Source organism: Aulonocara stuartgranti (genome assembly GCF_965226115.1).
Source record: "Aulonocara stuartgranti genome assembly, chromosome: 15".
NCBI lineage: Eukaryota > Metazoa > Chordata > Actinopteri > Cichliformes > Cichlidae > Aulonocara > Aulonocara stuartgranti.
In genome coordinates this window covers 22,283,125-22,303,426 of record NC_138951.1, presented here as the reverse complement: position 1 = coordinate 22,303,426, position 20,302 = coordinate 22,283,125, and the positions used below count along the sequence as shown (strand labels likewise).

The window sequence follows — 20,302 nt, the reverse complement described above, 5'->3', positions numbered from 1 at the left end:
GGTTGAGTATGAAGGTAAAAAGAAATATACAGCACGTTGATGTGCTGATATGTGAGATCTGCCAGAAGGAGGAGGCTCGGTCAAACTTCATCAGAAGATTGGACATTTTCATAGTTCACTGCTCCATCATCAACCTCATCTTTGCACATCTGTAAAATACAGAACAATGAACATCATTAAAACTGTAACTGCATTTTGCATTTAGCACAATCAGACTAATAAGCCGACAAAGTAAAGATTTTCTTTTATCCTGATGGGTTCTACTTGTTCATGAGCCAGAAAATACAGTTTTATCCACAATTCAGTGTGATCGCCTATTTATTGTGTATACTTTGTCCGAAAAAAGTTAACAAACTCACCGTGTTTTCCTCCATCTGTGCTTTTTTCCCTAAAAGGACCAAGTAAGGAGTCAACTTTAGCTTCCACAAACAAAATCTTGTTCATATATGATTATTCTCACCAACTCTTATCCAGATGTTGACGATCACAACAGCAGCATTAAGTGCTGCTAAACCCAGAGCCACAATGATGAGCCTGTACAAGGACCAGCCTGGGAAGATAAAGAAAACACGAAAAGCATATTTGAAATGTATTTTTCTTTGCAAAACACACAACACAAACCTCAAACTTTTCATTCTGAAATTCAGAAAGCGGAGGAAAAATGATACAGAGGACAAGTTGGCATTACTTTGTAATTTTCTTGAACCTTCCATGCTTTCCAACTCTTTTGTCCCCAGACCTGCTCTTACTGTATTTCCAATTGTGATTTCCAATTTAACTGTTGTTGTTGTAATTGTTTCTTCACCTAAATGAAAAAAGAAGACTCAGTGGCCCTTTCACTAATAAATTGTCTGTATAAATTGTCTGTCAGTTAAAACTTTAAGTTGTTAAAATAAACAAATAATGTGAAGTTACTTTCAAAATTTTATCATAATCATTAAAATCTCTCCTCCTTTCTTACCTGATGAATGAGGGCTGAAGGTAAAAAGCTGCTCTTTGCCATCTTCTGTTGTTACGTTACACTTAAAGTCAGAGTTAGATATGTGACTGTATAAAGAATTTACAAAAGTCACAGTAGCAGAGCAGGACGACTGTAATGTTTTTATGTTTGAGTAATCTCTATTCAGACCTTCACTGTAATGGATCCACTTCACTTTGTGTTCACAATGTCCATGTACCTGCACAGAGCAGTTTAAAGTCACCTGATCCCTGCTCTTCTGTTCAGTCACTGGTGAAGATAAACGCAAGAAGAATTAAAAAGTATGAATACATTTCTTTTCACTAAATGTAATGTTTCATGATGTTGCTCTAACAACACAGTTTGAACTCCAACATATTGTGGTGTAAATACTCACTGATGACATCAGACAGATAAACCACAGCATCTGGACCTTGCTGTTTCCCTGGATTACCTCTAAACTGTCTGCAGGTGTAACGACCAACATCCTCAGCTGTGACCTTCTTTATAACCAGTGAACATTCTGCTGTAACACTCAGTCTGTCTGATTTGACTGTTTCTTTGATTTGTCCAAGATTAACCAGCTCTACTGCTGCTTTTCCTCTTGAATCAGTGAAGAGCCAGGTGGTAGTGTCACAGCTGTGATGGTTTTTGATCATGTTTTCACAAGGCAAAGTGACTTTATCTCCATCTCTGACAGTGAAGGAGAGTGAAAGATCTCCACTTAGATCTCCTGAGAATATAACAGAAAAAAAAAACAATAGTTGTCTGAACGGAGACGATTTACATTCTTATTACAAAAGAACTAACAAAAAACTTGATTTGGGTTGTCAAACAAAAGCACAGCTCTCTTGGATTTCAAAATAAAGTAAAACTCAAAAGAAGAAAAAAAAATCTCTTACATGTTACATGTATCCTTACCTTCAAACTGAAGCACAAATATAAAAAAAACACAGACCTTGTAATACATCTAGATACACGGAGAGCTTCCTTTAATTAGTGAATCATAATGTCCTCATAAAGACTTTCAGCTTACTCTTAACAACCAGTTCAAAACAAGTTCAGCTGATTTGCTCCACAAAGACTCCAAAGGAGGAATATAAAAATAAATGCAGAAAGCAAACAGAAAGTATCACAGCATAAAAGCTAAAGTAGGTAAAAGAAAATTGATGTAGAAATTACACCTAATAATTGAGACAAAACAAGAGTTTGGTGACTATTGTAACTGAACATACTTATCAATATCAGACGTCTATCATTAAGACAGTGAATTATTCAAAACTACTTCATGCATCTATTAATCTTAACAATAATCTGTTCAGTAAGTTAGATGCTGATAAAGTGTTACAGTAGGAAGAGGTTTTCAAAGCTAATTAATTTTCATATCTGAAAATGTGTGTTTGAAATTTGTTGTTGAGATTAAGTAAAATAGCAAAAAGGTTTTAGTTGTAAATAAAGGTTTCCTTACCTGAAAAAAGAAGCAACAGAAACAGAGAAATGTTGAAGAATTTGTGTTCAATCATCACGTTTTGTTCTGGTTTTCCTTCTTATTTTGTCACATCTATAACTGGCAAACTCTGTTGTACTTGTCAAAGACACATGCCTATCTAGTTTACTTCCTGTCTCCTCCTCATTCAGGCTGTGGTCATTTTCAATGTTATGGTTATTTCTTGTATTTATTTTTTAATGTAGATCATATGAATTCCCTCAGTTTTTCAAATGTGTAGACCCCTTCTCAACCAAACTGACACTGCAGTCTTACTAATTTTGGTGGAGGTAAATAAGAGTAATTTTATAGGATATTAAATAATGTGTTGTAGAGTTTTATCTCCACTAAAGCCACAGCACACTTCCTGTCCACTGCCATATATCAAAGTATGCATTTGTACCAATTGTCTTGTGCAAACTCATATTGCTTGTTCAGTGTTTAACAGAATCCATGTTGGTGATGGTAAGCAAGACTTTGCTCTTAATGATTTAGCTTGTTTAATTCATTTTTAATGAGCAGCAGCAGAGCGGGGGAGGTGTTATCCACAAATGACCAGAATAAACATAAGTGGGAATATTTTGTATTTTAGATTGCTTTACTTTCTTGCAACCTAAAAAAATGTATTTAGTTCTCAGGTCCTAGTTGCTTTGGCTTTATTCCTCCCTTAGTGTAAAAGCTAGTTCTGTTCATGTGGATGCAGTGGCAGGTTTTCACATTTTCAGTGCCACTCATTCAAGTGACTGCTTTAGTCTCATCCTTTCCCCATCCTTATAACACTGGATTTGCATAATGACTGAAACTAGCACCCCTGTTTACCTTTCTCATTTCCTGTCTTATTTTGTTGAGCATGTGTTTGTATAGGAATTTCTTTTACTTATGTATTAATCACATTATTTTATTGTATAATGCCTTGGTGCCACTGGATTTTAACATGTCTGACACCCATACTGTAAGACAAATGGTGGAGGTGTTGTAAGGAAGTGTGAAGGGAGTGTGAACCTTAATGTGTGAAACAGCTGTGTACTGCCTTTTGTTCCTGAAGAAGGTATTTAACTGAGAGCCATGCTAGGCTCAGTGAGACTCTGCTGACCTGCCCCGCGGTCATGTAGGCTCTCCACAAGCTTGGTTTTCTGTTCTTTGTGTGTTTGGATTAAAGAATGTTAGCTACCGCTCACCGCTCGTCTGCAGGCTTTATTTAAATGGAAAACCTCCACAACATGTTCCATGTGTGCATTGTCTTGGGTTTTGCTTCCTTTGTTCCTTTGTTTTCCTTTACTCCAAAGTGACCTTATCTCCGTCTCTGACAGTAAAGGAAAGAGAAAGATCTACTGAGAATATGCCAGAGAAGTAGAAATGTCACCATTACTTTTCAGAGTGCAGATTAATGACATACTTAAGCAGAGAGAGTTTGAATTTGGATGTTTATTTTTTCATCTTTTGGACTGCAACAATTTTAATTTGCTTTGCTTAAAGAAACATCACTGGCATCTTATTTACATAAAGAACACTCATTTATGAAAAAATAAAATATGAAAAAAAAGTTCTTCATTTTCTATTGTATTGTTTTTTTTAAACCAGTTAGTGTATGTGTCTATTTGGTAGCTTAGTTATTATACAGCACCCCCTTCTGGACAACAGTAATTGTTACAAAAATAAATGAAGCTGGTTGTTACATGGGGAACTTCAGCCTAACATCTTCCATTATACACTCCAGTAGACATAAAACTAATAACAAAACAGTGATGTTGATTGAAAAGTGTGTATCCAAAACAAAAGCCAAACTTTTATTGGGGCAAGGAAAAAACCAACAGGGACCAGATAACAATATCCACCAAACAAAGCTGAATATACAACAGGAAATCTCATAAGCAGACAGACAGTAAGCATCGAACAGAATGAGTGGTTACACCCACAGGAAATGAAAGGGAAACAAACACTGCCGCAACTAATCGATTAAGCAAGTATACACTCCAATAGCAACGTGTGTTTAAATACACAACAGGTAATGAAGGAAGGTAAACTAGATGGGAAAACAAACACTGCTGCGACTAATCAAGGAGGCAAATACAAAGGAAGTGAAATTTATTAGAAAGTGCAGGCAACAAAAATAAAACTGTAAATAAAAGAGAACAATCCAAAAAAGACAGAACAGAAAATATAATAGAAAATATAATATATAAATCTAAATAATATAATATCCAATATAATTCCAAACTGAAAACACTGTTGTTGGGTTTCCTATTGTTGTATTTTGTCTATACACCCTTGTGGTTAAAAAAACACCTAAGGTCCAAAAACGTTTGCAGGTTCAGGGAAAGTTCATTAGTCCTGGTTAAAGTAATATACTTGGGTATGGTTGTGGTCATGACTGTAACTTTACTGAACAACTGTTTTCACTGACTTCACAGATGACAATAAGCTTGTCATGTAATGAAATAAATGTATTTGTTCAATGTTATTGATCTGATCAAGGTCTAAATAATCCAACACTAAACTTTGATCGGAGCAGGTGCTTAAATCTGTTCAACACTGACCTGTGCTGTTATTTACTTTTTTGGGCCACTCTCCAAGTCAGTCAATGGGAAAAACATCCACCGTCCACCTTTTCCACCATGTGTCACTTTGCACTTCAAAATCTCCAACAATTGTTGGATTGGTAAATATGATCAGATGTTGTAAAGGTCACACTAGCTGAGCAGGTAGACTGTGATATCCACACGCCATTGTCATTGTTATATAGTCATTTCACAGTGTATTTGTATTCTTCATATGTGGACACAGAGCAGTTTAATGTCACTGTGTGTGTAGCCTGTGTGTCCTTTAGATATTCTAAACTTGCAGTGGATATTGTCTCCTTTCACTTTAACTCTCATATGTATGTGTCCTGATTTATGATCAATCTCAGGTGTCTTGAACTGAATTTCTTCATTTAGATAAGTTTAAGCCCTTTGTGAAAAAACCTGCTCACCAGAGGGAAGGTTTGTTGTCAGTAGAGAAATGCAACCAACATAATAAAACTTTCTCATTCATTCATGTAAAATTGTGTTTTTCATACAGGTAAAGACATATCCTCCCACTCTGATGCCTGATTCCATTTAATCCTGCTTTTGATGCTTAGAGCAATGAGACACAAATGTTTGAATAATTGTTTATGGAAAAAATGAAACTAAACTTATAAATTACTGCAGTTTTAGAAAATTTACAGGCAAATAGCAAAATAAACACATCTATGTACATCATTTCAAAACTTTGAACAAAAGATAAAATAAAACTGAAAGCCTTTCAAATGTTACAAATTCTGCTCTTTAAGCACTCACACAACTGCTTCCTCCTTTTAAACTGAGCAAACCAATAATTCTTATAGGGACGAAGCTTTTTCACAGAAGCAATGACCTGATGATTAAGTTTCCTTTTTGTTTACTCTATGGTAGCATAGAGGCTGCTGGGATCTGTGGAGGAAGCTTTCACAGTGGAGTAGGTAACTGTCTCATCACTCTCACATTTATCCCGAACCTGGAAGCACACAGACCACAGGATGTTTCACCACATGTAACACAACACAGTGAAAACATCATTTACTAATGCACTGATGAAACCAGAAACATATCATATGCATTACTTTATTTTCACTGTTAGCCTTGTTGGTGTAGCTGATGGAGATGTAGGAAACACCATCTTCATGATCCGCCTACACAGTAAAGAAAACATGATTACTGCCCTCTGAGATGCAGGAGGATCTACACTGACCCGTCTCTGCCAACGATGTCAAAATTTGTTACCACTTCTTTTGGCTTAGTTTGACAGCAACAGTTCACTTCCCTTCAGTTTGAAATCTATCTCTTGCACAGTCTCATGTTGTAAAGTTAGTTTTATAATGTTGAAGAACAAATGCAAACAGCAGAAGTTGTGAGTTTGACCTTATTATTTTCTAAATGACTGAAGGATTTGAAGTCAAGCCTGAATAAATATATGCATTACATCAGTGCAACTTCCAGTTACTTTTGAGTGTTTAAACATCTGCAACAATCATAGATAGATAATGATATAAAACACATAAAATGCAACACAAAAGTCCAACTACCAGTACCATAGGGTCTTTTTTGTGACCAGAAAGGACTTTGCACATAGGCTGAGGTCATTTTTGGAGTTAATAATTATAAAATCAAAGCAAAAATGAATTTTGCACCCTCTTTTTTCTTTTCTTGATCTTTTGCTGCACCAACCACTGCATCACTTCTGATCTAGAATTAAAATGTTTAGTAAAGATTATTTTTAAACTCACATTTTCATTGGCTTGTGTTTTGGTCCCTGAAAAGAAAAGAAAAACAGGATTACACACTTGACCACAGAGAAGATTCAGTTTTAATATTTAATGTGGGATTTTCTCTCACCTCTCTTCAGTACAATCAGTTTCACAGCAAAGATTAAAAGTGCTGCTGAAATAACAGCCACGAGGATGTACGGCCACACCAGAGCTGCACCTGAACACAAATATCTGAAGCGTTTCATTTACTGTTCAATGTCTAAGAGGTAGAAAAGTTGCAAATATGACATGCATGTGACTTAACAAAAAACTATTCAATCATTGCTTTGAACCCCCCCCCCCAAAAAAAGAAAAAAAAGAAAAATCACCTGGGTCATCAGTCTGTGATGTTGTTCTTGATGTTCTTGATGTTCTTGTTGTTCTTGTTGTTGCTGATGTTACTGTATCTTCATCATTCAAACAAAAGATCAAATTCAGCTAATTAAAAGTTCTTTCCTCACATCAGTTGAAAGTAATTTTCTCAACCGAATCTCTCCTGGTTTCTTACCTGATGACTGAGGCCTGAAGGTAAAAAGCTGCTCTTTGTTTTCTTCTGTTGTTACGCTACACTTAAAGTCAGAGTTAGATATGTGACTGTATGATGACTTTATAAAAGTAACAGCAGCAGAGCAGGACGACTGTAATGTTTTTAAATTTGAGTAATCTCTATTCAGACCTCCACTGTCATGGATCCACTTCAGTTTGTGTTTACACCGTTCATATGTCCACACAGAGCAGTTTAAAGTCACTTGATCAGTGTTCTTCTGTTCAGTCACTGTTGAAGATTCGAAGAAAAAAGCAAACAAACAAACATTTTTAAAAAAAAAAAAAGTAAGGTGTTAGCATATTGTTTAGTTGTTCACAGCTTGTAAATACTGGTGGTCTGGTGTGGTGTGGTGTAAATACTCACTGATGACATCAGACAGATAAACCACAGCATCTGGACCTTGCTGTTTCCCTGGATTGCCTCTAAACTGTCTGCAGGTGTAACGACCAACATCCTCAGCTGTGACCTTCTTTATAACCAGTGAGCATTCTGCTGTAACACTCAGTCTGTCTGATTTGGCCTTTTCTTTGATCTGTCCATGATTAACCAGCTCTACTGCTGGTGTGCTTCTTGATTCAATGAAGAGCCAGTTGATAGCGTTACAGTTGTGATGATTCTTCATCACATTTTCACAAGGCAAAGTGACTTTATCTCCATCTCTGACAGTGAAGGAGAGTGAAAGATCTCCACTTAGTGTTCCTGAGAACACGACAAAGAATCAAAAAGGTAACACTGCATGTCAGAGCACAGATAATTTTGCACAGTTATGCACACATGTATGCATTTGTATCTTTTTCATTTTCACTAGTGCACTGAGCTGGAAATGTTTTTAAATCTTTCTCTTATACACATGTTGGATGTATCCTTACCAACTGAAGCACAGGTACAGCAATAAAAACACTTTAAGCTAAATCGATTTAACCATCATTTCTCATAGTCTCTCTTTTCTCATTTTCTTCTTGAGCTTCTGAAAAATAAGTGTATCAGCTTCCCTGTTATTAGTGAGGTAATACATTCATAGAACTCAGAATCTGCTGAGATGATAATAATAATAATAATGTCCTCAGTGTAAACTTTTGTAATCTCATTTATAAACGTATCTGTATTCCTACCTGTTAATTGAAGCATTAGTATCACTGATAAAAACATGTGAATCCATCTGAATTCAGCCATCATGCTTCTCGGTATTTCTCCTTCCTGTTTCTCACAGTAATGACAGTCGCAGACTTTAAAGTTGTGCTTCCTGTGGCGGTTCCTGTGGTTGTTATCTCACTATCTCACGCTAACTGTTCAGGAAGTCCTTTCTCTGACAATTTCTGTTGTTTATAAAATGGCTGGGGAACGAAACAATATTAAAGAGGTCAAAGGTCACTGCAGGCCATCAAACCCTGTAAAACTAAAACGAGCACGTAGAACAGACAGCCGAATGTTGCTCAGTGACTTATGATAATCCCACTGTCCGTTTGTGAAGGTAAGATTATGTCTTCTTGCTCTGATACTTGTTGGTCCCTCACTGTGTCTGTGAAGTGTTGTTTTTCTGAGAAGTGAAGGGGCAGAGTTGGTGAGAATGTAGAAGTGTTACCGTCAGAAACAGACGCTTCACACACTAAATGTCCTTTAGACATTTAAACTAAGTGTAACAGCAAACTGTTCTCACAGCTGAGGGTGTTGGTTATTACACTTTCAGAAAGTTCAACATATTGTTTTTTTTTTTTGTGGCTCATGCCTATGTTGTTAATAGTAAACATTTCAATCATATAATTTTCAGCTCAGACTGTCTCATTAAAACACAAACTGGAAGATTACTGTAAATTTCATTCTCTCTTTTTTTATTCGTGACTGAAAGTAAGGCCAACAGGGTAGAAACATTAATCTGCATAGATGTGCAAAGGCAACAAACTCACAGGCTCAACTGTTGTCACTTCATTGGTACATCATTTCTTCCTCATTACATCTTATTTAAGTGTCTCTTTCTGAGAACTGAAGGGGAAGTGCTTTGGTGCAAATGTGGATACGACAGCCCCAGCATAACTCTGCAGGTTTTAACCTCTAATTGTCATGTACTGGCTGTGTGGAGGCAGGAGAAGACCCAAACGCAAAACTCACGGAGACTGGAACTGAACTCAAAAATGCTGCTTTATTGCAGAAGTGCAAAGTAACAGAACAAAACCAGGAATATAAACTAAAGCCCGAGGGAACAGAAAGCCACACAGGTTCGGGGAAGAGACATTGACGACGCAACACTGACCTGATGGAGACACGCACATAAATACACAGAGGGTTAACGAGGGAAGTGGGAGCACACGGGGAACACAGCTGACACAGATAATCATAACGAGACAGGGCAGGAGTGAACACAACATGACGCATACTGACGAGAGACTGTCAAAGTAAAACAGGAAGTACACAGAGGTACAGACAGGAGGAGAGAGAGAGCACGGGGAGAACACAGACATAACGGGCTGGGGAAAACATGGAATAAAACACAAGGAGAGACGAGGGCTCACAGATACACACAGGAGGTAACCAAATAAGGAACATCTTAACTAAATAACCTAGGAACCAAGGCATAAATAGGGAACAAAATACAAAACACACAAAAACTTAGAATACTCATTAGTGTCAGGACCATGACACTAATGACGACCAGACACAGGTCAAAAAACCACAGAGTGTCTTTTAGATATTTTAAAGCTGCAGAAGATGAATGATTCTTTATGTTTAAACATTTCAGTATCCAATCATGCTTTTTAGGGGAAAAGTTTACTACAAGTGGGACATGCAAAGTATAAATTATCACCTTCTATTCCAGTTTACAAGAGATTTATTTTCAGTAGAGCAATGCAATCCACAGAATGAAATGTTCACACTCCCCAATGAAAGCCTTGACATGAGATAGGATACACAAAGCTGCCACATAAACACTGCAGACAGTCCAAATGAGTTGTTTCAGATATCACAGATATGTTTTTATTCATGCTTCCTCTAACTTCCTCAGAGGTCACTTGTCCTTGTATAGATGGAGATAAGCTTTTGGGCAGTGCTTTGAGTCTTTAAGTTATTCCTTTAAATATGTTATGTAATAGGATTATCATTTGGTTACCTTAAGTTTAGTTTATGTTTTACTTAAGTCATCTGTGTTAGTCTGTCATGTTTCTTGTCTTCTTGTTCATATTGTCAAGCTTGTGTTGCCATGTCTGGATTCCACTCTGTTTCTTGTTTTACTGTGAAAGTCCCTGTCCTATGTGCAGTGTTCCTTGTCTCGTTAGGTCTGATTTGTCCCAGCTGTGTTCCCACCTGTTCCACATCCCCTCATTATCTCTGTGTGTACTGAAGTCCTCTGTCCTACTTTGTTCAGTGTCAGGTTGTCTTTTGTCCTTTGCACCACCATGTTCCATCTATCATGTGTCACGTATCACGTATCCACGTCATGTTTTGGGTTTTTTATGTTTATCTTTAATTTCCCCAGTTTAGGTTATTGTTTAGCATCACCTCTGCCTTTTGTTTTGCAATGTCTTACCAGCCTTAATAAACGTCTCGCTTTCTGTTAAGCTTGAGTTTTGTTTTAGAGTGTCTGCGCTTGGGTTCACCTCCTTTATTCACACAGTCAGCTTTGCAGCCTGACTGTGACAGGCAGGTCTCAAAGTTGTGGCTGAATGGCATATTTAAATGTACTTTAAAGTCAAATAGAGAAGCTAACAGGATAGGGCAAAAATCCAATCCAAATTTACATTTGTAGTCATGAAAGCACAAACCGGTCACAGGATGCTGGGAAGGGTTGTCAAAGAGTTCAAAGGAGAGAAATGAACGAAGATAGGGTGTACTTATGGAACTGGGACAGGTAGAAGTGGTTGTTCTTAAAATAACATGAGAATTAAAGACTGGAAACAAGACACCAAAAGTGACTGAAGTGAGAGATGCAAAATAGACTTTCTGCTTAGAATTTTTATTTATTTTAAAGATTGCATTATGTTCAAATCCATTAAAGATAACAGTGTGTGTGATTACATCATCATCAATCAAAACTCATTTGAGCGCAGACCAGATTCGACCACATACAAATGACTTTGTATCCAGGCTCAGGCTCATAAAACTAAGCTCAAAACTCTAAACTAACTTTCTGCAGCTGAGAAAGAAAGAAATGAAAAATGGCTTTGAAATCTATTACCCAAGATTACCCAAGTGCCTATTACCCAAGTGCCAACAGGAGTGTTTTGGAAATAATAGTGAGAGCATGTTTTTCAAATTCAGAAATGATCAGCAAATGCAGATGTAAAAGAAAAATATTTGTATGTGTATTTCTTTTTACAACAACCATGCTGTACAGGAGGCTTCTGCAGAAAGAGAAAACAACATGTCAAACGTGTTTCTATTTTTGTGGTCCAGAAAACCCCCAAAAGCTACCCCTGCCTGCTGAAAACTGATGAAAAACAATGTACACCTCCAAAAAACACAGTACAAGGAGAAAGAGCTTTTTACCGCTGATGCAGGCAGGTATTTTAGAAAAGTCACTGTGGTTCTAAAAAGATCATATCAAGATTTCAAATTGTTGTCCAAACTGTGACTAAGGCAAAAACAACGATTCCCTTTTTAAAAGCTTCTGCTCCTCGTGCAAATATAAAGCTTGTTGATGTGCTGATCAGTGAGATCTGATAGAAGCTGGAGGGTTGGTCAAGCTACTTCAGTAGACTGGACTTTTTCATTGTTCACCATCTTTACACACCTGTAAAATACAAAATCATAAACCCGTGCTTCTTCAGAGCTTCATGTCTGGTTTATCAACCCTTCTTGCTTATGTGTGAACATTCTCACCAGCTCTTGTCCAGATGTTGATGACCACAACAGCTGCTATAAGTGCTGCTAAACCCAGAGGCACTATGATGAGCCTGTACCAGCATGAGCCTGGAGACAGAGCATGAAAAGCATGAAAATAATATTTTAAATGTCATTTTCTGATTGTTTTTGTTTTTTTAATGTAGATGAATACAGAGGAAAAAAAACATGTCATCTGAAATTAAAACATTTCATTCTAAAATAAAATATTGAAAAAAAAAAGCTGAATATTGTTGGTTACCTTGTAATTTTGTTGAATCATCCATGATTTCCAGCTCTTTTGTTGTGTTTCCAGTTGTAGTTTCTGATTTTATTGTTGTTGCAGTATTTGATTTCTCACCTGAATAAAATTCAGTGGACCTTTCATTAGGAAACTAAATTCAGTCAGTTAAAGCTTCAGATCAATAAAATGAGCGGATATTTTAGGTAATTAGTCAGATTAATGCAAAGTTATTTTGAAAAGTTCTTCAGAATCTCTCCTGGTTTCTTACCTGATGACTGAGTGCTGAAGGTAAAAAGCTGCTCTTTGTTATCTTCTGTTGTTACGCTACAGTTAAAGTCATAAGTTGATATATGACTGTGTGCATCATTCAGAAAAGTCACAGCAGCAGAGCAGGGAGACTCCGATGTTTTTAAATTTGAGTAATCTCTATCCAGAGCTTCACTGATATGGATCCACTTCACTTTGTGTTTGCACCGTTCATATGTCCACACAGAGCAGTTTAAAGTCACCTCAACAGCTTTCTTGTGTTCAGTCACTGGTGAAGATGAAATTCAAGAGAAATACCAAATAAATATAAGTTTCCTTTTTTCAAAATGTAACTTGTCAGCATGTTGTTCTAACAGGATGGTTTGAGCTCAAAATATAGTGTTGCAAATACTCACTGCTAACAACAGACAGAAAAACCACAGCATCTGGACCTTGCTGTCTCCCTGGATTGCCTCTAAACTGTCTGCAGGTGTAACGACCAACATCCTCAGCTGTGACCTTCTTTATAACCAGTGAGCATTCTGCTGTAACACTCAGTCTGTCTGATTTGGCTTTTTCTTTGATTTGTCCAAGAATAACCAGCTCTACTGTTGGTGTGACTCTTGAATCAGTGAAGAGCCAGACAGTAGTGTCACAGTTGTGATGATTGTTGATGAGATTTACACAAGGCAAAGTGACATTATCTCCATCTCTGACAGTGAAGGAGAGCAAAAGATCTCCACTATTTACTCCTGAGAACATGACAGAATCAAAAATGTTAACACTACATTTTTCAAGAGTGCATCAAACTCAGTTTTCATTGTTCACAGAAACACCACAGCTTTGTGTGCTAAATAAAAATGATATTACTAAAATTAAAAAGAAGAATAGTTTTCAAATCCTAAGACGATGTACAGTGTAAAAATCATCCTTACCTCCAAACTGAAGCATGAGTACAAAGAACAGAAACATTTCTATCCATCTAAATGTAACCATCATGTCTCTCAGTCTCTCCTTTCTTCTCAGGCTTTGTAAAGCATAAGCGTGTCTTCTTCCTGTAGTTTTCGATCTATGACTTCCTCATTATGACTTTCAGCTTTCTTTCTCACATTTCTGCCATTATTCTTACACAACCAGACTGTCACAGCTTCCATGTTCCTCATTTATTAACAGCCAGTTGTTGTTAAAGTGACTCCTAAAATTAATCTCTTAGACAGTTAAGTAAGGTTTGGTTGTCCTGTCCACTTTACTTTATTTACTTCTGCAATATGAGAAACTGAATCATAATGCTCAGAGTTTACGCACACCGCCAAACCAAAAGGGCTCGTATCAGACGCCACAGATACAATTGCAATGAGAAGCAGCACACACTTTGAAAACCCTGTTTTTTCTTTTCCTTGTGTGGTGCAATAACAGTTTTCCTGCTGCGTCGAGTAGAGGGAGTAGCAGGAAATGCACCTTGAGTGGGTGAAACCCCTCTCTCCCATTTGTCCAATCGAAAAGTTTACAGAGACGAACAAATCATAAATCCCAAAGAGATGATTTTCACAAAGCACAGGGATTTAGAGGAGTGTTAATCACAGGATGTATAGCCCAATGTAAAAATGAAGTTTGTTGTTTTCCATTGTGATTCTATATTGTTGAATACTGAATAATTAACTAATTCAGCTTTGAAACACACACTCAAACAGTTCTGAGATATAGATGTTTAAATGACTGCAAGCAGAAACAGCTGATGTAACATGTGACTTTTATTATGTCTGAGGATGTTAGATTATTTCTTCCACTGATTCACATTTTGTTATAAAGAATATACAGCACCCCCTTCTGGATAAAGGGATTGCTACAGTAATAAATTCTGAACTTTGTCAAACTGGAGACAATTTATGGATAAAACATAGTGCAACATTCTGTGTTAGAAATGTAAATGAGCAGTATAATATCCTTTTTGTTAAACATGGAGAACTTAAGCCTATTAGAAACATTTTTACACAATCTGATACAAATAACAGGTTAAAAAGGGCCTGAGCGCAACCATAACCAGTGTAACGTAAGAAAGCTTGTATGAGCTGTAGCTGTTTCGTCAACACGTGTCTCTCACTGGTTTGTTAACGGCAGCATAGAGGCTGCTGGGATCACTGGAGGGTGCAGCAGAAGTGATGTGACTTTTCATGGTGATGTAGGTCACTGTGTCATCATCTTCATCATCATCTTGACCCACAACCTGAAAATGAATACACAAAAAACAAAATAATTAAGACCATAATAATGTAGGATAAGGCAGATATGATAATAGTATTATAATCTTAATATTTATTCTTAACACTCAGATATCAACATTTACCTTGCTCTTTCATGGGAATTTTTATTGTTATTAACTGACATCACCTGAATAACCAACAGGACAGCTTACCTGAGCTTTACTGGTGGTGTTGTTAGTGTAGCTGATGGAGGAATAGGGAACAGCGTATTCAGATTCAGCCTGCACAGATACGACAACATAGAGACTGCTCAGTAATGCTTAGATTCAACATATGGGAGAACAAATACAAGTGGTGAGTAAGTATTTGAGCTCACAGAGTCCTGAATGGTTCCTGGAGCAGACAGAGTCACTGCAGAGTTTAAACTGAGTTCCTGAAACAAATAAAACAGACAAAGAAGCCTCATAAACACAGCAGACTATAATCACATCAGTAAGAAAGACTGATTACTCGTATATAACATGAAAGTGTTATAACTCACAGCATTTTCATTCATCTGTGATTTGTGTCCTGAAAAAGAGAAAAATCAATTCAAGCTTTTAGAATGAAAGTCCATCCTGGTTTCTGCAGTCTCCCTGGTGATGAAAGCTCAGTCTTGTGAAAGCTCTCACCTTTAACTCTCTTCCATATGATGCCTATGAAAGCACTCATTATGAGTACTGTTAACCCCAGCGCTACAACAATAAACTTCCACACACCTGAAGAAAAAGAAAAACATTAAACACATTATGTCTGCAGGTTCTTGTCTTTTTAAAATCCTGATATATAAAAATCAAATGTGTTTTAGGTTGTATAAAATTACTCGGTTAAGATCATTGTATTTGCTTAAAATGACCAACAAAGAAATATTGTTCTGGTTATAATGTTATTTCACTGACAGAAATGTTTTTTAAAAATAAGCTTTTTTATAAACTGGAACAGAAAATGAACAGCAGCCTCATTAAGCTGACTTCCCCTTTTCCTTCTTTCCATTAATACATCTCCACAGGATGTTTTCTTTTACAGCTTATTTTTGGGAACTTGCTGAAGTGAAGTAAGTGTATCGTGTATAAGAATCCAACGCTGACTGTTGGTAGGAGCGGGCTTCTGAAGTCTGTTAAATTGTGCTTCTTTTGCAGTGCTTTTCTACTTTACCTGACTTCAAAGCGCTTTATACAACTCGCCTTATTCACCCAATCATACAAGCACTTTTTCTATGATCATATCCCCAAAAATATTCTTTGTTTGTTTATAACAGGATGAAGTTATTGTAAGGACTGAAATGTTTACGTATCCCTTCTCTGACCAGAAGATTGACTGAAGATAAACTCCTGCACGTTTCCACCATGTGCTACTTGGCACTTCAACATCTCAGAGTTCTTGGATGTGTAAATGTGATCAGATGTTGCAAAGGTCACACTGCAGGCAGACTGTGACATCCTCAGGTCTTTGTTACCATAGAGCCACTTCACAGTGTATTTACATTCTTTATATGTGGACACAGAGCACTTCAATGTCACTGTGTCATCATCCTTATATTCAGTTACTGTTAAAAAAGAGAGAACAAGAATAACATTTACAGTAATCATCACTGTAGTTATAGTTATTGTAATGTTTCAGTTTGATGTTCTAATAATCTGAAAACATTATGATGGAAATACTCACGGTTAACAACAGACAGCTCAGCTACAGAGTCTGAACCTTCTTTTTGTCCTGATTTGTTGAACCTTCTGCAGGTGTACTGACCAACATCCTCAGCTGTGAGCTTCTTTATAACCAGAGAACATTTTGCTGTAACACTCAGTCTGTCTGATTTATTTTTGACCCCTTGGTGAATCTTCCCGTTTTCAAACAGTGTTACTACGGCTCTATTTGACTGACTTAAGAGCCAGGTAGTTCTGTCACATTTATCTTGATCATCTGTCACATTTTCACATGACAAAGTGACCTCACCTTCATTCCTGATAATAAACTCAGAGTAGTCAGCTGCTGCTGCTGTGAAGAAAAGAATAAAATCAATAATGTCAACAAACTAAGCTTTTGTAATCTCATTTATAAACGTTTAAATATTCTTACCTGACAATTGAAGCATTAGTATCACTGATGAAAACATTTGAATCCACCTGAATTCAGCCATTCTCCGTCTTTCTCCTTCCTGTTTCTCACATTAAAAATTAATCTCTGAAATAGTCCTTCTTGTAGAGATGCTGTGTCCACTTCCTGTGATTTATGCTAATATTATGCTGATATAGAGGGCCAGGTGAAGAGGACAACTATCTGCTGTTGATGTCCAAGCTGTAACAGATAAGATGTTTTCTTTCTAGCTCTAACACGTGTTGGTTCCTCATTGCATTTCTGAAATAGTTTTTCCTCTGAGAAGCAAAAGGGAAGTCTTTTAGTAGGAATGTGAGTACATCAGCAGCAGAATTTTTAGCACTTAATGATGACCAAAAAGAGAAACACAGATCGTTTCCACACTCAGTGTCCTTTAGATATTTTAAAGCTGCAGGAGACCATCTGCATTCACTTTGGACTGTAATATATAAAAAGATCATTTGTGTGGATTCTCAGGACTGTTTGATGAAATGTAACTTAAAAGGTATATAGACAAGCTAATGGGACAAACCTTTCACTGGAACAGCTGGTACAACATGTGACTTTTATTATATTACTTTCACTGCAGATTAAACATCTTCACTGCTACACCAGTCTGTTAAAATGTGGGCTATATGCTTTCAAATCATGGCTGGATAAACGTTCTCAAACACTCTTTAATGTTTTTGTTAATTTATATGCTTTTAAAAATATAACAATATTTTTTAATCAAGACAGTTACCATAACAGAGCAGGTAAACTAACTCTAGCCTCCAAACACGCTAAACGTCACTAATGTCTCACATATGAAAACTCGCTCTCTCTCTTTCTTTCGCTCGCCCGCTGTCCGTTGCGGGTGTCACCCCTAAAAACTTCCCCTTCTCCCTAAACAACCAAATGTCACATGTTGCCTTATCATTTTTTTTGATTGGCTGACATGGTAAACTGGTATATAGCTTGAACTCCGCACTTTTGACCCAAGTTGAAATGGAGACTCTGACGTGCTGCATCTTGTAGCTGTGTCCTCTTAAATTGGTCATGTGATTTTGACGCGTCCCGCGACCTCAGAGGGTTAAATTAGTTAAAATGAATTCACAGATGCAGAATTTGTTCTACAATTCATCATTTAAGTAGAATCCTTTATTTCAATGTGTGTGGCTCTTGTGGTCCTCCATACTTTACACCCATAATGGTAACAGGCAGTGGCGAGAACATAACTGCTAGCGACCATTTCAAATATCGTTAAAAAGAGTAAGTTACTTTGACCATTTTTAACGTAAGTTAAATACAAAAAATTCCCACTAAAACTCAAATTAAATGATGCCACAGTAAATAGCCCACAAAATGAAGATTTCCGTTGAACAGTAGTGCCTTTTATCCGTATGTTAAAATCCGGATAATTCTTTTAGGAAAAAACAACAACAAAACAACGTTAAATAAAGCTTACATTTCAAGCACTTACAGATTAATTCCTAAAGGCAAATTTAATATCGAAACAGCTGGTATTTCAGTGCTCTAATGGAAACTTGTTCATGTCACATAACATTGACATCCACTTCTTAACCCTCTTTATAAAAAGTACACACAATCTTTAAACCCTTGTTTAATATAATCACTCACCACTGTAGACGGTAGATTTTTCACTACATACAAGCTTAACTGAGAAGCTGAAGCGCAGTCTTTAGGGAGCGGAGTCAGATTGATGTACTGTTAACGTGGGGATGTGTCGTGAGGAGGTGCCGTTCACACGTCTGGAGTTTTTCTTTCTTTATCCTGAGTCAAGATTGTTCTACTTTAAGAGAGATGAGTGGATAACTGAATGGGAGACAGAAAGCCCGTCATCAGTTGCCTTTAAGGCTAACTTCACATATAGCAACAGCAAATGGATGCTCTAATTCCCCTGCACAATGTTGCTGAAGTCAATAAAAATGGCAACAAGGCAAATTAATCACTGTGGAAAAAAAGAAAGACAAATTTATACCGTTATTGGAACAAACTATGGAAAATAAAAACATTTAATGGCAGATTATTATTGCTTTTACTTACACTTATTAATCTACTCATCTGTTTACTGAGATTATATTTTGGCCTTTATAATGGTTTGGATGTCAATACCAAACATTTAGAATCAGAAAAATAAAATGAAATCTTACAAGTTTTTTCTGCTAATTTTTATTTCCCAATGTATTATTTTTTGCCAGATAAACCTTGTTCCTTTCCTCCTTCTTTTATTAGGTACACTTCCTTTTTCTTCATGCTTGCTTCTTTCTTGACGCACATGCAACACAGCCGAGCCTGAACTGTTATGCTCGTACGAAACAGACAGGCAGCGCTTATGGTGACAATTCTAGAGTCTATTAGGGTCCTTCAACCAACAAAATCCCATGTGAAGTGTGTGAAATGGTAGCTGACATCGCTACTGTTTTCAAAATACAAATATAAAATATGACAAAAATGTAATTCATGAATGGATAAGTTGTCCTAATGTAGTTATCTTAAGCAAACATTGCTTATTTGCTTGAGGCAATGAATTTGCATATATATTATATATATATATATATATATATATATACACACCAATTTTTATTTAAAATAAACAAAACATAACAATAAATGTCATGAACTAGCTGTGTGCTGGTAAGAGAAGACCCAAATGCAGACTCACAGAGGCAAAGAGCAAACTCAAAAAAACACAGCTTTATTTGCTGGCTGGGAGAAACAATACAAAACTACACTGGAAAAATAAACTAAGCACTAGGGATGGGTACCGGTGTCCGGTGCCATGATGGCACCGGTTCTGACATAAACGGTAGTAGCCAGACCGAAAAGCAGCGCACATTTCGGTGCTTTATTTCGGTGCTTTTTTTTCCTGAGCTGTGATACACTTCTAGCCAATCATTTTACGTTTCCGAGGATAGTAGGCGGGTCCAGGTACGTACGTTCTGTTAGAGCAGAGCTACAGATTAAAAATGTCCAAGGCGAAGCGGTCAAAAGTCTGGCTGTACTTCACAGCAAAATATGCAAACTCAGCAGCAACAAGTGCTTTAAGCTGATACTGTGATACTGTCAAAGGAAGTAACACCAAGAATTAAACAGCTGGCGACGCATAGCGTTTTTTTTAAAAGCCCAGAAATGCGCCGTATTTGATAGCTTGCTGCTAGACCTCACACCGTGCACGTCGGGTGGGTTGCCAGTTATCGGACCCGGAGCAACATCCCCCAAAAACCCGAAGAATAGAGTCCTGGCCCCTAGCCCTGCCAGTGTAGCAGAAATGATGAGGATGATGATGCAGCAGCAGCCGTTCTTCTCTGCGTGAGTAGCTAATTTACGTTGAGTAGGCTAACCACGTTATTACATTAATGCATGTAA

General features: G+C 37.0%; 4 protein-coding genes across 10 annotated transcripts; all 4 read right to left on the bottom strand.

The window, feature by feature from the left end:
* Nucleotides 1-2,513, bottom strand: LOC309689849 (uncharacterized protein). 2 transcript variants are annotated; one of them, XM_082506508.1, is made up of 7 exons: nt 2,427-2,513; nt 1,356-1,691; nt 962-1,228; nt 689-805; nt 461-550; nt 360-388; nt 1-149 (listed from the first exon to the last, which is right to left on the bottom strand). In XM_082506508.1, exons 1-7 carry the CDS (start codon nt 2,479-2,481, stop codon nt 81-83), a joined length of 963 nt encoding a protein of 320 aa, XP_082362634.1. In that variant the 5' UTR covers nt 2,482-2,513; the 3' UTR covers nt 1-80. The 2 variants fall into 2 exon arrangements, with proteins under 2 accessions (XP_082362634.1, XP_082362635.1); XM_082506509.1 differs by lacking the exon at nt 689-805.
* Nucleotides 2,514-5,785: 3,272 nt separating this feature from the next.
* On the bottom strand, nt 5,786-9,553 carry LOC309689654 (uncharacterized protein). Of its 2 annotated transcripts, none has more exons than XM_082506222.1 (8): nt 9,202-9,553; nt 7,427-7,525; nt 7,259-7,319; nt 7,080-7,157; nt 6,839-6,928; nt 6,730-6,755; nt 6,067-6,135; nt 5,786-5,960 (listed from the first exon to the last, which is right to left on the bottom strand). In XM_082506222.1, exons 2-8 carry the CDS (start codon nt 7,436-7,438, stop codon nt 5,865-5,867), a joined length of 432 nt encoding a protein of 143 aa, XP_082362348.1. In that variant the 5' UTR covers nt 7,439-7,525; nt 9,202-9,553; the 3' UTR covers nt 5,786-5,864. The 2 variants fall into 2 exon arrangements, with proteins under 2 accessions (XP_082362348.1, XP_082362347.1); XM_082506221.1 differs by lacking the exon at nt 9,202-9,553 and adding exons at nt 7,661-7,996; nt 8,410-8,559 and having other exon boundaries at nt 7,259-7,525.
* Nucleotides 9,554-11,227: 1,674 nt separating this feature from the next.
* Nucleotides 11,228-13,838, bottom strand: LOC309688942 (uncharacterized protein). Of its 2 annotated transcripts, XM_082505037.1 has the most exons (6): nt 13,535-13,829; nt 13,016-13,351; nt 12,622-12,888; nt 12,372-12,470; nt 12,110-12,199; nt 11,228-12,020 (listed from the first exon to the last, which is right to left on the bottom strand). In XM_082505037.1, exons 1-6 carry the CDS (start codon nt 13,596-13,598, stop codon nt 12,013-12,015), a joined length of 864 nt encoding a protein of 287 aa, XP_082361163.1. In that variant the 5' UTR covers nt 13,599-13,829; the 3' UTR covers nt 11,228-12,012. The 2 variants fall into 2 exon arrangements, with proteins under 2 accessions (XP_082361163.1, XP_082361164.1); XM_082505038.1 differs by lacking the exon at nt 12,622-12,888 and having other exon boundaries at nt 13,535-13,838.
* A 494-nt stretch (nt 13,839-14,332) lies between these two features.
* LOC309689423 (uncharacterized protein) lies at nt 14,333-19,008 on the bottom strand. Of its 4 annotated transcripts, none has more exons than XM_082505817.1 (9): nt 17,466-19,008; nt 16,916-17,372; nt 16,505-16,834; nt 16,146-16,385; nt 15,472-15,558; nt 15,342-15,370; nt 15,177-15,233; nt 14,997-15,081; nt 14,333-14,810 (listed from the first exon to the last, which is right to left on the bottom strand). In XM_082505817.1, exons 2-9 carry the CDS (start codon nt 16,974-16,976, stop codon nt 14,683-14,685), a joined length of 1,017 nt encoding a protein of 338 aa, XP_082361943.1. In that variant the 5' UTR covers nt 16,977-17,372; nt 17,466-19,008; the 3' UTR covers nt 14,333-14,682. The 4 variants fall into 4 exon arrangements, with proteins under 4 accessions (XP_082361943.1, XP_082361944.1, XP_082361945.1 ...); XM_082505818.1 differs by having other exon boundaries at nt 16,916-17,211; nt 18,554-19,008; XM_082505819.1 differs by having other exon boundaries at nt 14,333-14,823; nt 15,013-15,081; nt 16,916-19,008.
* Between the last annotated feature and the right edge of the window lie 1,294 nt (nt 19,009-20,302).

Excerpts from the sequence above, each read along its gene's own strand:
- LOC309689849 (XM_082506508.1), bottom strand. The coding sequence starts at position 2,481 with ATGATTGAACACAAATTCTTCAACATTTCTCTGTTTCTGTTGCTTCTT. Across the intron at positions 1,229-1,355 it reads TTATCTGTCTGATGTCATCA|TGACTGAACAGAAGAGCAGG; the intron begins GTGAGTATTTAC and ends TATCTTCACCAG. Across the intron at positions 806-961 it reads CTTCAGCCCTCATTCATCAG|GTGAAGAAACAATTACAACA; the intron begins GTAAGAAAGGAG and ends TTTTTCATTTAG.
- LOC309689654 (XM_082506221.1), bottom strand. The coding sequence starts at position 8,473 with ATGATGGCTGAATTCAGATGGATTCACATGTTTTTATCAGTGATACTA. Across the intron at positions 7,997-8,409 it reads ACTAATGCTTCAATTAACAG|GAACACTAAGTGGAGATCTT; the intron begins GTAGGAATACAG and ends TCGTGTTCTCAG. Across the intron at positions 6,756-6,838 it reads ACTGATTGTACTGAAGAGAG|GGACCAAAACACAAGCCAAT; the intron begins GTGAGAGAAAAT and ends TTTTCTTTTCAG.
- LOC309688942 (XM_082505037.1), bottom strand. The coding sequence starts at position 13,598 with ATGATGGTTACATTTAGATGGATAGAAATGTTTCTGTTCTTTGTACTC. Across the intron at positions 13,352-13,534 it reads ACTCATGCTTCAGTTTGGAG|GAGTAAATAGTGGAGATCTT; the intron begins GTAAGGATGATT and ends TCATGTTCTCAG. Across the intron at positions 12,200-12,371 it reads TGATTCAACAAAATTACAAG|GCTCATGCTGGTACAGGCTC; the intron begins GTAACCAACAAT and ends CTCTGTCTCCAG.
- LOC309689423 (XM_082505817.1), bottom strand. The coding sequence starts at position 16,976 with ATGGCTGAATTCAGGTGGATTCAAATGTTTTCATCAGTGATACTAATG. Across the intron at positions 15,234-15,341 it reads CACAGATGAATGAAAATGCT|GAACTCAGTTTAAACTCTGC; the intron begins GTGAGTTATAAC and ends TATTTGTTTCAG. Across the intron at positions 14,811-14,996 it reads TCAGGTAAGCTGTCCTGTTG|ATGATGATGAAGATGATGAC; the intron begins GTTATTCAGGTG and ends TTGTGGGTCAAG.